Source organism: Plectropomus leopardus, chromosome 20, assembly GCF_008729295.1.
Source record: "Plectropomus leopardus isolate mb chromosome 20, YSFRI_Pleo_2.0, whole genome shotgun sequence".
Taxonomy (NCBI): domain Eukaryota; kingdom Metazoa; phylum Chordata; class Actinopteri; order Perciformes; family Serranidae; genus Plectropomus; species Plectropomus leopardus.
The window spans coordinates 10,713,403-10,730,675 of record NC_056482.1 but is presented as its reverse complement, the minus strand read 5'-3'; the positions used below and the strand labels follow the sequence as shown (position 1 = coordinate 10,730,675).

The window sequence follows — 17,273 nt, the reverse complement described above, 5'->3', positions numbered from 1 at the left end:
CAGAGTGAGTCATTTCATTCTCTACTTTTCACTTCCATTTCTGACCAATGAATCCTGCAGAGAGTGCTGGACTTGCACCGTAGCACTTGTTATCGTGCACACCTGTCACCTGCTGTTTCCCTGAAACACCCCCCCCCCACACACACACACACACACACACACACACACACACACTCAAGTAGCCAGTGACTCGTTATTTTTCATCATTGATCCATGCAGACAGGTACAGTGACAACAACATGATGTTTGTGTTTTGCATTTTTGCATTCAGATTTTATTTTTTTAGCCATACATAGCTCCGACCTTAGAGGGTCCTTTGTACCAACCCCCCTTTATCAGAGCATTTGAATAAAAATATTTGACTTTTTTGTCATAGTGGGAATAACCAAGAATCTTACTTTACTGAATGTGACTGGAAACACAAATATACTGTTGATAGAGAGCGAGGGAACAGAGTGATACTTTCATTTATTGTTTTTCTGTATTTTAGCAAAATATAGTGATTTTGGTGGGAAAAAAAGGAAAATGCAAACCAAGTATTCACTGCTGTGTCGACTGACACTTCCAACAGTATCTGACCGTCCTATCAGACGCCTACATCATAATATTTGACAACTTGGCGTGTATTACTGACAGCTATGTGTCAAATAGTATAAAATGTGTGTTGCGACAAGGAAGTTTTATCCATCTTGTGTTAAAAAAAAACAAGTACAAAACAGTTCCCAGTTTGACATTTTAGCCTCGTACAGGCTGTTATCCACATCCGGATGGGAGATGTCCATTTGACAGGGGAAACATGACAGAGAGAAGTGATAAAAACTGAGATTTTGTACTTCACTTCCTCTTCCTCCTCTTCAGGGCCTTCCACTCTCCCTCCTGTGTGGCCAAACTGCCAAAGAGTTCCCTCACTTTCCTCTTCCTCTCTGCATCTCTGAAACACAGAATGAATACCAAAGTGAGAGGCTTTTTCACGGAAACGTTTCGGTTTACTCCTCACGGACACTGTGTGTTATCCATACCTGTTCATGACCTCAGTGAGCTTCTCTCTGGCCAGGAAGCGCGTGTCCTTTCTGATCTCCCTCAGAGCTCCTTTGAACTCCTTCTTGTACTTGTGCTTCAATCTCTCCTTCTCTCTCTCCTCTCGGGTGCTGCCACGCTTCTTTCCATAGTCCAGCCTGACAAATATTAAAAAAAATATACTTAGATATTTAAAACAGATGCGTTTACAGCACATATGCGCGGTTTCTCTTGGCTTTTTGACGTGGCGATTCATTTCGACAAACTTGTGTACCCATTAGATTACCACTTACACTTCTACAATCTTGGGTGTGAGCAGCTTTAGAGGAATCGGCTTCTTCTTCTCTAAAACCAGTCGGCTGTGAGTCACAGGAGCACTGCTGATGGTCTCCAGGATCTCACTGCAAAGCTCCTGCAACAAAACAGCAAACCTTGTTTCAACAGCAACAGCAACAGCAAAAATTGTTTCACTTGTTTATTGACATTTTTATGGCACACAGTAATCAGTGGTAGTGTGGACATTTCAATGCCAAGTAAATATACATCAATAAATACCTCTATTGATGACTTTTAAGTAAAAAAAATGACTTAATTAAAAAATAAAAATAATAGCTATAATTGTAGCTATAGTAACACTCATACTGATAACTATAATACTGCTAGTACTACTTCTAATAATACATAAAAAAAAAATACAAACAAAAAATAGAAAAATAACATAAAATAGAGCGACAGTAATAGTTCTAAAAAAAATCTTAGTAAAAATTAAGGAAAATAAAAAATAAAAAAATACAACCTGACCAATTGCGATAAGAGAGAAAATTATAAATATCATACAAAAAAAAAAAACAAACAAACCTGTAAATGCTCTGGTAATGTTTGGGCTGAAAGATGTTTGGAAAGCAGCGTTCTGATTGGTTGGAAGATGTGTGTAAAGGACACGAGGTCTTTGTAGAGCTGGCAGCATCTCTTCACCAGGTCAAGGCAAGTAGACAGACACATCAATCTGCGGAGAGATGCATGAACGTACGTGATCATCTCCATTTAACTGTTGCATAATAAAATAGCTCCTACATGAAACTGCTCACAACAAATTCTGTGGATAATCTTGAGTAATTGGGTCATAATTTCTGGAAAAAGACATAGCTTTTAGGTTGTTGTTGTTGTTGTTGAGAGATGGCAGACATCTCTATGGCCGATATTTCCAACATTTGGCAACTCATGCTGAAATAATAAAGCACCACAGTTAAGAAGAAAAACGTGTTTTTGATTTGGGAGTGAACCGTCCCTTTAAAGATACTTTACTGAGTAGGTATTTAGGGTTGTAGCAGTCTGAGACATAAGAATTAAACTGTATAACTGCTGTTTCCAAAGGAAACACTGAATAAATTAGTGATTATTGAAAAAAAAAAACCACATTGATTTTGAAAGTCTAATCTTCGTAACTGATATCAGACACATAAATGATTCATTTGGAGTTTTTACTTTGTGACTCACAGGTTTATTTATTTTTCTTTGACAAATATAGCCAATATATGGGATTAATGTCTCTCCAACATAAACCACTCAGACTCAAAGGTGGTTATCGCATGTTATGAATATTCATTTTAGCTGAGTACAAATAGAAATGTATATTCTCACAAACTGTGCGCGATCATGGTCCGCTGCAGCCTGTTTGCGAGCTTTGCTTTGTGCCCACACACCAGCTGCTGTGTGAAAACCACACTGGCGACTCATCAGAATCACACGAGTGGATCTATCAGCTCAGAACCATACAGGTAAACACAGTATGATGGCTTATCTTACATATTTGTACATTAATGAATACCCTCATTACACATGAGTTCCTCATCAGCACTGCATCACATGACTCATTTTTCACAACATGTTGTAATCCACTTGTTTGAAGAGGAGATCTCTATATCTGGGTTATTCTGTTTATACTTTCTTAAAGAACAAATGAGCTTGTCTGTTTTTTCCCCACACAATTGAAGGTTATTCATCTTACTACCCAAATCTTACTTCCTTGTCTGGCCGTTTCATTTTTGGTGGTCGTATTGTTGTCCAAACTGAACATGAGAAGCCGTGTGAAGACAACACGTTTTCTCACACTTCATCTCCCTCCCTCTCTTTCTACTGGGCCTATAATTGTCTCCAAGCAAGTGTCGGCGCCTGTTATTACATGGTGTTGTTACATACTCAGCTCCGATTAGGCCAATTCCGGCTCACGGCCCTTTGCTGCATGTCGCCACCTCTTGTCCCCCTTTCACGCTAGTACTCTGTCCTGTCCAATAAAGGCTAAAAAATGCCCCAAAAATAATCTAAAAAAAAATAAATAAAGAAAAAATCAGCTGGTTCTGTTTCAAGGTAAGACTAAGAACTAGCATTGATGCGTCGCAGTTCAAAACAAAAGGAAATGTTCAACATTGCGGTTAGCTTACTTAGTTTATTTTGTATAATGATAAGTGATGGTTTTATGGGGAGTTATGTGCAAAATGTGTTAACTTTGAGCTTAAGCAGCAAGTCCTTATTTTTCAAATTTGGTTACTTACGGCCAAAAGTTGTCGCTCCTTGCTGACTGCTCACAGAGCTGTTTTACTATATTGTAGCAGCCAATTGTAAAATAGATGAGATATTAATAGAATTGTATGCCAACTAATTGAAACAGCACTGAATGCATCTATAGTTTGACCAGCTTCTTCCCCTCCAGACTTATTGCTTTCCCCTCTTACCTATGGTGATCTCTGTCGAGGTCATCTTTGAGCTCCAGGTGTTGGGTCGCAGACAGTGGGAGACTTTTCTTGCTCCAGCTCTTGCAGGACTCCGCGTCTGACAACACCAGCAGATCACTGCACTTCCCCGACGGCCTAAATGGCAGCACTACAGTGTAATCTGCAACACAATGTCAAAGTCTGTCAGATCTGCGTCTTCTTACAGCTGATGGCACCGATACACGCCTGTGGAAATGCGCTGTTAAAAAATAAGTGTGTGGCTACCTAGAGAGGTCTTGTCCTGCACGGCCAGATGCAGCATTCCAGCCAGGAAGTTGATGAGTTCAGGCAGGAAGCGCTTTGAAAAAGAGACATACTCCACTGCCAGCGAGCACAGCACTAAACCTGATGTCACGTCCTGTAATGACCTCACTGGACACTGGGCATACAAATAATAGACAAAAACATACACAGGTAAGATCACGGTGTTAGCGCTGAAAACTATTACTCCACTGACGTTCGACTTTTTTGGGTAGAAATTCACTGTAACATAACTGCCATGTAAACACCAAATAAAAACGTGTTTAAGCTGCAGCTCAAGAGAAAAACAACAGTGAAATTTCATACAGCAACCTGCAAAACGTGAAATGAATAATTGAAAACGCTTGAGGTGTAAATATAAAACGCCTTGTCTCATCTGGAGAAAATCCACAGAAAAAAGACTGATGAGAGGAGGAGGCTGGATTCAAACAGAATGAGAGATGCCGAAACCCCATTAGAGGAAAGAGCAGTGAGTAACAGTACAAAGACAGCCATAACGAAGCAGATAAAAAACAAACACACTGAAGACTGCGTACCTTGGTGAGAGCCTGGCTGATGTAAAGCAGCGCTGGAGTCGTAACCGGGTGTCTGAAGTCCGATGTGGGAAAGAGCAGGGCTGTCACCTTCAGGTAGATGAGCTTGAAACACACAAAAACAAACATACTGTAGCTGCATTTGTAATACACAGAGGAGAGAATGAAAAATAAATATCGCCATCTGAGACCGAGAACAAGGGCCTCATTTCGCCTTCTCTGTATTTTTTTAGTTTAAGAAAAGTCACTTTAAGAATGTATACATTTCTATATTAAAATATATATATTGAGATAGATGGGTATCTAAATATCTTTGTGTGTACATATGTATTTTTATGTGTATCATAGTGTGTGCTGATATCAGACACTTTAATTTAATGGTTTTTAAGACATTTTCACGATAATTGTACCTAATTTCCGCCAAACTATATTTGTCTTATTTAACCATAGAAAGTAAGTATGAAGATAGGAAGAATATATTTGGTCTTTTGCAGATATAGCTTTTATGTAGGACTATAGAGTGCGTTAGGTTAATCTACATTTTGCCAACAGGAAAGCGCAAGCATAAAGTAAAAGGAAAATTTTAGGTTCAGTGGTGGGTTTAAAGATTTTTTAACATAAAAAGTCTGACACAAATCTGACACAGAAAGGCTTGAATCATTTTGACAAAAAGACGTTAAAAGCTGAATAAATTTAATAAAATGAAATGATTGTGGCGATTAAGTGGTTGGTTCCATTTCTAACAACAATAAAAGTAATTACATTTTCACAGAATAATCTATAATTACCTCTTTCCTTTTAGTTTTTAAAAAAAACGTTTTATTATTATTATGATTTCATTTTTTTATTATTAATATTATTTATTTATTTATCTATTTTTTTCTCTGATTACTTTTTGTGTGGCTGGGAGGGGTGGGATGTGTGTGTATATTTGCTGAAAAAAATCTGAATAAATTAAAAAATAATAATAATAAAAATCAGAACTTAAATCTGTTCTTTTAATAACATTTAATACTGTCCTCAGAAGACACTTGAATCACACATTGACCAAAGGTCGATGTGTGATTCAAGTATCTTAATGTTGTAAATACAACATTATCTAAAGTTTTTTATTTATATATATGTCTTTTAACTTCATTTTGCCAACATTCAACATGTTCCCAGCATTCACAGCTGATAATCCATACCATGTCTAGTGCTGGGAAGGCAACATGTCCTTTGACCTCAAGCGCCTCCTCCGTGCTGTGACCAGCATCTCCGAGGATGCTCTGCATGACCTTGCAGGCTGCTTCTGGAAACATCTGACACATAGTGTACAACTCTCTACAGACAGAGAAAAGAAAGCACAGTTCAGGAATGATCACATCACGTTTTGAGGACTTGATATTTGAATTGGCGGCAAAACTTGAGAAACTTCATGAACTCACGGTATGAGTTTATCTATGGTGGTGAGTTCAGGCGGACTCCTGGTGGCCAGTTCTCCGATGTACTCCAAGAGAAAGCCAAACAGTTTCTGACACAAACAGAGAGAACACTGTGAGTTCATACAGCACTGAAGACAACCAAAAAGGGCCTACAGAGACAAACACTCTTTTACAGAATAGCCTGCTCCATGTTGTACCTGCAGTTTGAGTTTATTGCCAACAGCTAAACTGGCATGGTTGCTTTTCTGAGTCCTGGCCACGATTAGGCGCTGGTTGTCAGGGGTGTGGCCACGGAGCAAATTTTTCAGATCGCTGTAGCTCTCTGGAGCTATGAGAGGAGGAAACACACAGAATAGTGACGACAGTGATCTCAGCAATGCCTGTTTCAGAAGATAAACTAAAGTCAACTCCAACAGACAAGGCAAGTTAAGAAACTTACATAAAAACAAAAGTATTAAAGCTCTGACTGATACCACCTAACAGTCGTTTCTAAAGCAGGATATTGGTCCATGCAAGCCACATATTGTCTAACTAATAATCATACTGTTTAGATTATTATTATTTATTCCATTTATTTAGTATTTATTTTTAATTTCTATTCTGTATTTGTTTTCTCATCTCAATGTTTGTATTTATGTCCGTGGTTAATTTAGATGCTGTTTCTCCTCACATGCCAACATGCCACTCCTTATGCTAAAGACTCTCATAGATATATGCCTTTTACATATGTGCATTATAATTAATATGCACACCTTGTAGGTTGACACAGGCAGGTATGCATACAGAGATACTTAACAGTATAAATATGTGTGTGTGTGTGTGTGTGTGTGTGTGTGTGTGTGTGTGTGTGTGTGTGTGTGTTTTTGTAAAAAATTTAAATATTTTCTTTCGGCTCTTCTAGGCAAGTGTCCTACATGTTCTAGGTGTGTGGGTGGTTAAGTTGTTCATATATATATATATATATATATATATATAATAAATATATAAAGGAAATGTTAATTGAAGTACATACCCCGTACATACCCCGTATTTTTTGTATGCCAACATTTACGAATAAAAAAATGTATAAAAAAAAAAGATTTTTTCTTTCTTTTTAAGATCTGTGTCAAACTAATAGATTTTGATGACATGGGTCCTGAGCGTAGTTGTGTACATTAATGTCTGTGTGTAGTTACCGGTAAACGTGTACGGGAGCTCTGATTTAGCTGCCTCCTGCTGGGCCTTCAGTTCCTCTTTGCTCAGACTTTTGTTTGCTTTGGCACCGGTCTCTTCATCCTCCTGTTTGTTCTCCTCGTGATCGCTTTCTTGCTCTGACTCCAGGTCCGAGTGACCGTCTTCTTCTTTACTGCTGCCCCCATCCTCCTCCTCCTCCTCCTCCTCCTCCTCCTCCTCATCCTCATCCTCCTCCTCTTCATCTCCATCTCCATCTCCCTCCTCTGCCTCTGATTCCTCCTCCGCACCACTCTCTCCCTCTTCTTCATCTTCATCCTCTTCTTCCTCAGACTCCTCTTTAAGGTTCCATTTTCCATCCTGGACAAAAGAAATGCAAATTTAAGACATTCTGTGTTAATAATTTCAGAAACCAGTCTTCTCATGAACACATCATTCTTAGTGCTTTGTGTCATACCTGATAAGACAGGGTCTTCTTGTCGTCCTTATCCAGTATGAAGCCATCATTGAGATCATCAGCGGACATGTGGATCTGAGTCTGTGAACTCTCGCCGACTTCTTCTCCCATCATCCTCCTCAGACGATCAGCCTAGAGAAAAAACAGAGCACGAAAAAGCTACTGTCACACAGAACATTAAAATATGAGACGATGACAGGAAGTTGATTGCATTGAGATAAAGGAGTTCAACAGCCGCTGTGTGCTGTGAACGTACCTCTAGTTTCTGCAGCTTCTCCCTTTCCTCCCGGGCGAGCTCCTCTGGGGTTTTGAGCTTCTCCGAGGGCTGAGCCCTCATCTCGAAGCCGAGCTCTTTGACCATCATGTCGTACTTTTCCGGCTGGAACAAAGTTGAAGAAATATCAGGTTCTGCCACTGATCAATGAAAGCACACAGGGGAGTAACATCATTTTGGTCAAGGATCGGTGCAACGTAACCCTACCTTGGGCTTCTCCTCCTCAGGGCGTTCACCTTTGGGAATCTTTTTCACCATCAGAGCTTGGATGCTCTTCCACTCCTGATCCAGCTTCTCTGTCAGCTCCTGAGCCTCCTCTTTCTGCACCTGCCGTTCACGCTGAAAACGTACAGAAAATTCAGTAAAATGCCAGCATCCTTAACGCATAAGACCGGTCATGTTTTATACTGGTGTTACTGTCGAAAACGCCTGTAAAATGACGTGTCAGTACTTTCTGACCACAGCCTGTCTGTGGAAGTCAGTCCATTGGTTCCTATGAGGACGCAAATCCTTAAAAATGGGTCACAAATGAACACCTCCTTTTTTTGAAAATGCTAAATTATTTTCATAAATAGGTGGGCGCTGTTTTTAGTCAACTGAAGCTACTTAAATAGGAGTAAACAGTATTTTTGTTGGGGACTATTTTCAGTTCATGTGGTGCACTAGTGAGTTAATAGCAGCAGGGCGGTGCATGTGGGATTGACCCAAAAGAAATTACTACGGCTGTGCTCCGTAGCAAAGGAACAAGTCATCCAATAAAATCAGTGGTGCTGTTTTTTAACTGAATCGGTGGTTAAACATTGCTGGTTTTTTAAAAAGTTTTTGGACACCAATGACACAGGGGTATAAGGCCTTGTGTCCACAGCATTTTTCTCTGGAAAAAAAGTGCTAGCAGGGTGCTGGGGAGTGCTTCATCCCTTTGTTGCTTTGACAACAATATCTTGACATTAACATTAGTTTGGTGGCAACGTAATGCTATGTTAACAGAGGGATGACCACACAGCTAACAACAGTCTTACAACTGACTGACATATACAGCTAAAGGAGTGACAGTGACGACACCAGTGTCTTTCTTCGGAGAGAAAGTTCAGAGATAAAACTGGAAGTGCTCAGAGCTGCCACAAATAAGGCAGAGCACTAAAAAAAAGGGGGCTGGGTGTGGCGCTTTTTCCCTTCTAATTGGGAACCACTGAAAAGATGCTGGCGCATAAAAAACACACACTATGTGAACACCCAGCCGAAGCCACATAAGGCATTAGCTACACAGGCAATACGAGTTAGTGAGGTAAATGTTGATTTTGCTTTGTATGGGATTTGTTCACAACAACAAAAATCTTGATTATCATCAGACTTTTCCTTTATTGACTAATAATGATACCATATGGTGAGAGTGCGGGTCACTTGGGAAAAAGGCAATGAGCGACTTTATATGAAATGTTTATATGAAATGTTCCATAAATTATTAAATAAATTTTCTTTTTCTTTCCTTTTTTTTTTTATACTAATTTCTCTCTTGCTCATCTTACTAATTTCTTGCTAATTTTGGGGTCATTTCTTCTTTGTTGCCTTCTTCCCGTGCTCGGGTTTCAAAGAGCAAACAGGATGAGAAGGTCAGTTAATCAACAGGACTGTGTTACCGGCTCACCTTCTCCTGCTTGGACTTCTGGATGAGCTCTTCAATCAGCTCCTGTCTGGTCTTGGCCCTCTGGTTTCCTTCCTCCTGCTGCTCCCCTGGTGTTTTCTTTCGGAGGAGACCTCCTCCTCCTCCAAAGTGAGAGGCCGTCAGCTCAGCTAGATGAGAGAGAGAAAGAGTGTCACTTTTATGTATCAGCAATATCATCTGTAACATGACTTATAAAATCCAGTTGTGGGCTGGGAGTGATAGATCCCCACCTAAAAAGCCATCACGTTCATGTTTTTTTCTAATTATCACATGGATTTCTGTAAATATATAGGAATCCACAAAAATGATGTGATGCTGAAGATTTATAAGATTCCTTACAAACATCCAAAGCTCTGTTTATCTGGTGTTTGCACAGCAGCCATACCCACCTGACAAAAGGCCTTTCTCTTCTGATTCATCATCACTATTCACAATATCATTGAATTTCTCCATCTCAGCCAGCGACTGGCCGTAGTGAGTCAGCTCTTCCTCCTCGTTCAGGTTGTATACATCCTTCTTATCGTAGACGCGCTGGACGATAAAGTTGTGAAAATAGCTGTTTTATGTTATAAGTAACAAATAATCAACGTAAATTTTCAGAAGCTACAGAAGTAAGTCAAAGTACGGACAAACTGAGTATTTTGTGATGTTGTGATGTCTGAATATTTTCATATATGTCTGAAAGCCAACTTTATTCAGTTGAAAAGTAACCTGCCAGGACCTGGTGTTTGTCGTTCCCTTGCACAAGTCATTACATCACTGACCTGTCTCTCCATTGCGAACCTCTTCAGGATTTTGTCTTCCGGTGCCATCTTGGTGTCATACTCTCCAAAGCGTCTGTCAATGAATTTGCTGGACTTGCCCTTCTGCTTGTATTCCTTCAGGAGGGTTTCTTTTCTCTACAGGTTGAAAAATCCCCCAAAAAATATGATTCCCATCCACTCCTCCCCTCAGACAAACACACATAAAGCTCCCAACATGCTACAAAACATTGACTCTTTACAAATGTGTTCCCTTCAAGTGCAACAACACTTTTATTCCACTTTGACTTTCTGTCCGTGATACTCTCTGTCCTTACAAAGCTCTCAGTCTCTCCTGCAGAAAATCCCTCTCCCAGCATGACGCTGTGAGCACCAGGCTTCACAGCACAGATAGTGAGAAATGGATAATGAGCTGTGACCCACGGCTGCCAGATACAGTGCCACAGCTGAAGAGTTTATTTTTTGTTTCATCGGATGGCAGAATCTTTAATGTTTTATTCAGAGTCTGCCTTTGTTTTCTTTATTCTGCTGTGTTGTCCAGATTTACACTGACATTTTCCCCTTTTATGGATTCTATTTGCAGCTGCAGTTCCCTGAGTGTTTGGCTAGTTTGGTCGGACAGCCAGGAGTCATTTTCATAAAAGCTTCCTAAGGCTATAAGTATCTTCTGACTAGCCAAGATAGGAGGTACTACTAAAAAATAAGAGCATGCCAGTCTTGGATTTAAGACTTAAGAAGAATTTAAGACATTTTTCGATTATTTAAAATTTGTTAAAATAACAACAAAACAATATCAAAAGATGGCAATATGATTTTTGCTTGCAAGAAACGAGTGAGTTCCCTTTATATCTGGAATATTATTTGCAGGCCGAGACTTCTCTATAGCACCACTATGCTTCATTCATAATAGCATGTTGTGACAAAAATTACATTTATCTAAAAATTGCTTCTCTGGTGATTTGAATATTGCACTGGGCCATGTTGCCTTTTCTATAACATTTCCATTAATTCAGCAGCCCTAACCAATAATGTGCTAACTAAAAAAAAAATGTTGCTTGATAGTTTATTGAGAGTACATTAAATAATCACAAGCTGCAATAAATAATTTAATAAATAAAGTTGATTTCACAGCACTGACCGGATCATTCCATAAAACTGGAGCTATGTGTAGAATAATTATATCAGCAAAAGATGAAAGTTTGAACATGCATATAGTGTTTCAAGCAAGAAACTAAGAATTAAACAAAGCCATGCTTTATTTTCCCTAATATATAAGATTGGTCATTTTATAAAATAAATTATATAACATACAGTATATTAATCCATATCTATTTGTCTAATTTAATGTGCATCTGTGTATTGATTAATTCTTGATTTCACAGACTTGGCAAGTAAGTTAATTGAACAGTATTATGATATTGTCAAGACCAGTAATTTTGAATTAACATCTGAGATTGTGAATGTATTAAAACAGATAGTGGTGAAAAACATCCATTATTACCCTTTCACATCACCTAAGAGGAGAACATGAGGTAGATTATAAGTGCACTAAGGTTAAAGAGTTACAGTAAATATGTTTACTCATTTAATGACTTTAGCAATTAGAGGTGGCACAACTGTTCTGGCTGTGTAAATGCTTGTGTAGGACAAACAACGTGGGATTTCCTCTTACCTTATTAATGGCTTTGGATCGAGACACACCAGGCAGACCCACATCATGCTTGGATTTTCTCCCGAGAATTTCAAACTTCTTCCTGTTGATTTTCACCTCAAAAGGGTTGTTTTTGATCTCAGTGGAGGTCTTGGTTTTGCGGACCTTGTCGGCGAGGCTCCTCTTTTTGGGTACTTTTCCCATCTGAAACACAGAGGTGAGCTGAGTGAGCTAACATCACTGACATTACAGAGTCTGCTCATCAGCCTACCTCCACCTGAAGACTGAATTATACCAACACTCTTATTCAGTACACTACATGAGTTATATGGGCACTGAATAACGTGTTATTTTTTTCAATGTGTGTTGCTGTAATCGTGCACCGGCTAAGTTTCGTCTCAGTTTACTCGGGCTAACATTAGCTAACAGTTAGCTTGAAGACTTTTTTAGGTCAAAAAACTGTACATGTGTGACAGTTATGTAGTCACGAAAGCAAAAAATATCAAAACGACAACATTTTGACAAATTGCAAAAAAATGGAGCTACTTTCAAGCAAAGTAGCTTCAGTATGAGCCGTCGACAGTTTGTAAACAAACTGATATTATCGCGCAGACGCCATATTTACCTTTCAGCCGTGGTGAGAAGTCGAGTTATTAAATCCAGGCAAAAGAAAACATGGGACACCAAAGCTCTGACAACTCCGACTTTAATACATAACACTTTAATATTTGACTATCCACGTTGTTTCACTAGCTTGCCATTTCCAGCGTGCACAAGTCTGAGGTCAAAGGTCAAAACAAGGAAGATAGCGAGAGCTACTTCCGGTGTGATTTTTTTTTACCTACAGCGCCTCTAGCGGTCATCCTTCAAAATAAGAGCACGGATTACACGAAAATCTGGTGTAGAGTAGTTTACAATAATCGACAGCACAATACATGGGACTATAGTTTTAATTATAGTTCCTGCAGTAACTGTTTTTTGTGTGTCTGTTATTGTGTTTGGATTTGTTTTTGTGATGCATGCAACTATGCAAATATCGCAACAAATATCAGATGGTTTGCCATTAAATATACAGCAGGTTGTCAAGGTCCCTAAATGGTACATTCTGACTTCGGTGACCTCTGACTATTTCTCTTGTGTTGTCAGTAGGTCAGAGTTTCCTTGTCTCCTTGGTGGATTGGCATATATGATTTGCAGACAATGTAAACTATTCTTTGGGGATTTAGGTAATCCCTGACCTTTTTATATATATATATATATATATATTTATCGCAACATCTTAACAGTTTGCTGTGACCCCAGATGATGAACTGTAACCTAATAACTTTGATCTAATGACTTTTAGCTATGATGCTAGAAAAATGGAGGCCTCACATTGTCAGTTGTGTAATTTAATTTAAACTGAAAGATTAAAAACAGAAATTAAATGTAGTCAGTTATATTCCAACTTTCCATCTTTAAAAGAAATAAAATCACACCCAGACAGCTTCTCCCCTGCTAAAGTACAGTCCCTGAAAATAAATATAAAAACAAAAAGGTGTGTAGTCAATTATATTCCAACTTTACATCATTTAAATAAAATAAAATAAAACCACATCCCAGACACTCTCTCCCCTGATAAATAAAGTACAGTCCCTAAAAATAAAAATGAAAATAAAAATTCCACCCTTATATCAAAATAATATTTGCAAAGCAAAGTACAGTCCCTAAAAATAAACATAAACATCATGAGCGTTATTAACTCTCGCGACAGCAGCTCACGGCACCCCGAGATTTACAGCATCCAACATGCAGAAACAACACAAGCAGCATGGCTAATGCTAATAGCAACTCCGGAAACGCAACTCAAACAATGGATACCGCTGAAGCCAGTTCATATGGATATTTGAAGGACTTTTATGAACAAATCGGTGCAGATTACAACGGAAAAAATCTCACATTTTCATGCAAACTGTGCGCGCCGACCATGAAAAAACAAGTCCGAACATCAGCCACATCGCTAACCAATCTGAAACGACACATTGAGTTGATGCATCCCACCAGTCTGGGGAAATATCTGCGAGCGAATGATAATCATAAGAAATCAGTTGCAAAGGGTAAGAGCATGAGCCAGTGGCGGCAGAATTTGGTTCATGCATGCTAAAAAAAAAAACACCCAAAAAACATTGCGTACACAGTATAACTTTACTACAACTATTTTCCCCACTTTTTGCATTATACATTGTTTATGTGTTACTTGAACAGTGTTGATTAGTTTGCTTCTTGGCTTATTACAGCTGCACCCAACATGACAGGGGCTCTGCAAAAAGCCAAACACACCATAGAGCTGAAGGACCAGCAGATCAGACACTTGCAGGAAAAGGTGGCACTCCTCACAGAAGAGAGAGCCTTCCTGCGTGGCCTACTAGAGGATGGTAATACATGTATTGATTTAACATCAGCTAAATCTATTTTATCCTTAACAAATGTGCAATTTCTCCAATTTGGTAGACTTCAAAAAAATCTTATTCGTTCTTGTTTGTGCAGGGTAATGTGCAAAAGTGTTAGGCCACCATTGATTTGTTATTTTATCAAAGTTGTAATGACAATATGTATATTTATTTCTCAGTCTCTTATTAAATATAATGATAATGCAAGTGCAATGCATTAAACACCAAAAAAAGTCAGAACAAAATGGCGTTTTCAGACTGAAGTCAGTATTTAGTGTGAAACATGGAATTGTACAACTATTACAAAAGGTTGTTCAAAGAATTAATGATGAGATTTTGACGTGAATGCAACCTGGTGTAAATACACCGACGATTAATGCTGTAAATCTCATGTTGTCTGCTCCAGAGAGTGCTAAGTGGAAAGGGAGGTCACACCAAATCCTAGCAAATTTAGTCTGTTGAAGGTGCTTTATTCTATATCTATATTTACAATTTTTACTGCTATATACACATTTTCTGTATTTTCTGGTTGTATTTTAGGAAAGAAACTAATGAGAAATAAACATATGATCATAATAACCTTGCTAAAATGACAGAGCTTAAGGTGGCCTCAGACCTTTTTTTGCACAGTACTTTACATTGCATAGTTTTTGTAATCACTGTATGTTAATATCATAGTTCTGAAAGGGAGAGCTGTCAATGCGTCCCTTGCATCAGTTGGACCAATAGTGAAGACTGAAGACGAGTCTCAAGTCGGCTACTGTATCTCCAGCACCTCATCATCTTAGTTCTTCTTAAATAAAGAAGCGAAGAAGACGAGCAGACAAGAAAAACAAGAAGAAGAAACCCAAGAAGGTGAATTTCTGCAGAGATGTTGAGAAAATCACTGTATAGTCGTCTGTTGAATTACCAGCGTGTGTGAGGGAAGTGTTGTGAACTGGAGGGCCGGCAAATGCGAAGCTGGATTTGGGTTAGCCGGCACACAACAAAACTCCATCACTGTATGTAAACACACAGCGTTAAAATCAACTAGCACTATTCTGCTGCTATGTGTTTAGAGACGTGCTGCCATGCTGGAAGGTAGAGCTGAGTTGTTGAAACAGTTCAACACCCCAAAATATTCAGTTTGACATCGCAGTAAGCCAACAAATATTCACATTTGAACAGCAGAAATCAGTGAATTGTGGGCTTTTTTTTTTTTTTTTTTTTTCAAAATGCAATTAATCAGTTATAAAAAAAAAAGTTGCCTAATTGACTAAGTGGTTAAAGACTTGTGTAGGGATTTAGGGAGACATATTGGCAGAAATTGAATATTTTATAATACATTTGTTTCTTTAGTGTATAAACATCTGAAAATTGGATTTGTTTTGTTATCTTAGATTAAGTCATTTATATCTACATAATGAGCTGGTCCTCATCCACCGAGTTCAAACACGTTGCACCACCACGTTTCTAAAGTCGCCCAGAACAGACAAACCAATCACTGCTTCTAAGATCGGCCAGTTGTGTGTTTGCATCGTTTACTGTAGTAAGCAGCCTCTATGCAATGCAGCGTCGTTAAAACACAGACTTTTATTTTAACATGAAGCAGCTTTATTTAGTGTTTATATCTCCTGGTCCATTTGTTTTGGAAAGGAAGAGACCTCTGCTGACAGTGCTGCTTAAACTATGGGGTGATGGGACCATCCTGTCCAGTGTTAGTCCTGGAGTAGCAGGGACACCAGGAGTTGGAGGGTGGAGGGTTTGGGTGCGTTCATTAAATCAGCAATCACTGCCCTGAGCGTGGACTGTTTGTCTGAAGAATGTCCCCTGTGTGACTCTGAAGTTTACATGACACATATGATAAGCAGCTGATTTTTGAGACACTTTATAGGGAGAAGGGAGCAGCAAACTAGATTCCTGGTTAAAGTTAAGATGAGAAGGAGCAGCATTTGTGTAGAAGGAAGCACCCTGATGGAGACAAAAACAGCATTTGACAGTAAATGTCTCCAGTCAGGTTAGCTATGAGCTGTGACTGAGTGATCACAGTATCCTGAATACTACTACTAATACAATGAATAGTTCTTATAATAGTAGTCATAATATGAGGAAAAGTAAACACGCACAAAGCTACACGATAGAGTGTAGAATCTATTACTGAGAGAAGATCACAGGGAAAGCTCCATCAATAACAGTAAAAAGTTTTTCCATTTCTGCTACTGTGTATTTGTACTTTACTACATTTATAAGGAACATACTGTACATTTTACCTCACTACATTTCTTTGACTGTTCCCATTTACTTAGCATATAAACATTTTACGCAGCTCATTTAAAATAAAGGTTCAAAAGATCAAACAACCCAACAATACATAAAGATGTTGATTGGCTTGCAACACTGAATTACAAATTACATCGTGATGAATCAGCATTAATAATCCAAGAACACAGAATAGGCCTATGGACATTTTTTTAAAGGACCCAATTTTTATTAGTACTTTTCATTTTGAGTAGTTTTGCTGATAATATGTATGCACTTTTAGTTAAGTAAAATGTTACATTTACTACTTTAAGCTAAGGAGTAGTATATTAAGTAGTTAAAATGAGCCCCATTTGTACCAACTGCAACATAGAAATAATGCAGAAGCTCAAACGCATCATAATTATAATCCAACAATGTAATACACAATTGTGAAACAGACCATTTTGCATAATGAGTACTGTTACTTTTTGTGTTTTAAGTATATTTTGATGTTTGCGTGACTATTTCTTGTAACAGAGTATTTCTACACTGCTATTTTTACTCAAGTAAAAGATCTCCATACCTTTTCAGCAGCTGTGTCCAGTTTACTGATTACATCCATCATCAATGTCCATATTTCAT

General features: G+C 38.5%; 1 protein-coding gene across 1 annotated transcript; it reads right to left on the bottom strand.

The window, feature by feature from the left end:
* Positions 1 to 245: 245 nt before the first annotated feature.
* nop14 (NOP14 nucleolar protein homolog (yeast)) lies at positions 246 to 12,759 on the bottom strand. The gene is made up of 19 exons (XM_042509135.1): positions 12,608 to 12,759; positions 12,004 to 12,186; positions 10,335 to 10,469; positions 9,960 to 10,101; positions 9,553 to 9,698; positions 8,115 to 8,246; positions 7,890 to 8,012; positions 7,634 to 7,765; positions 7,182 to 7,536; positions 6,204 to 6,334; positions 6,010 to 6,095; positions 5,770 to 5,905; positions 4,586 to 4,687; positions 4,014 to 4,167; positions 3,750 to 3,909; positions 1,876 to 2,023; positions 1,311 to 1,429; positions 1,020 to 1,175; positions 246 to 931 (listed from the first exon to the last, which is right to left on the bottom strand). The coding sequence occupies exons 2-19, from the start codon at positions 12,184 to 12,186 to the stop codon at positions 835 to 837; spliced, it is 2,637 nt and encodes an 878-aa protein (XP_042365069.1). The 5' UTR covers positions 12,608 to 12,759; the 3' UTR covers positions 246 to 834.
* Positions 12,760 to 17,273: the final 4,514 nt, after the last annotated feature.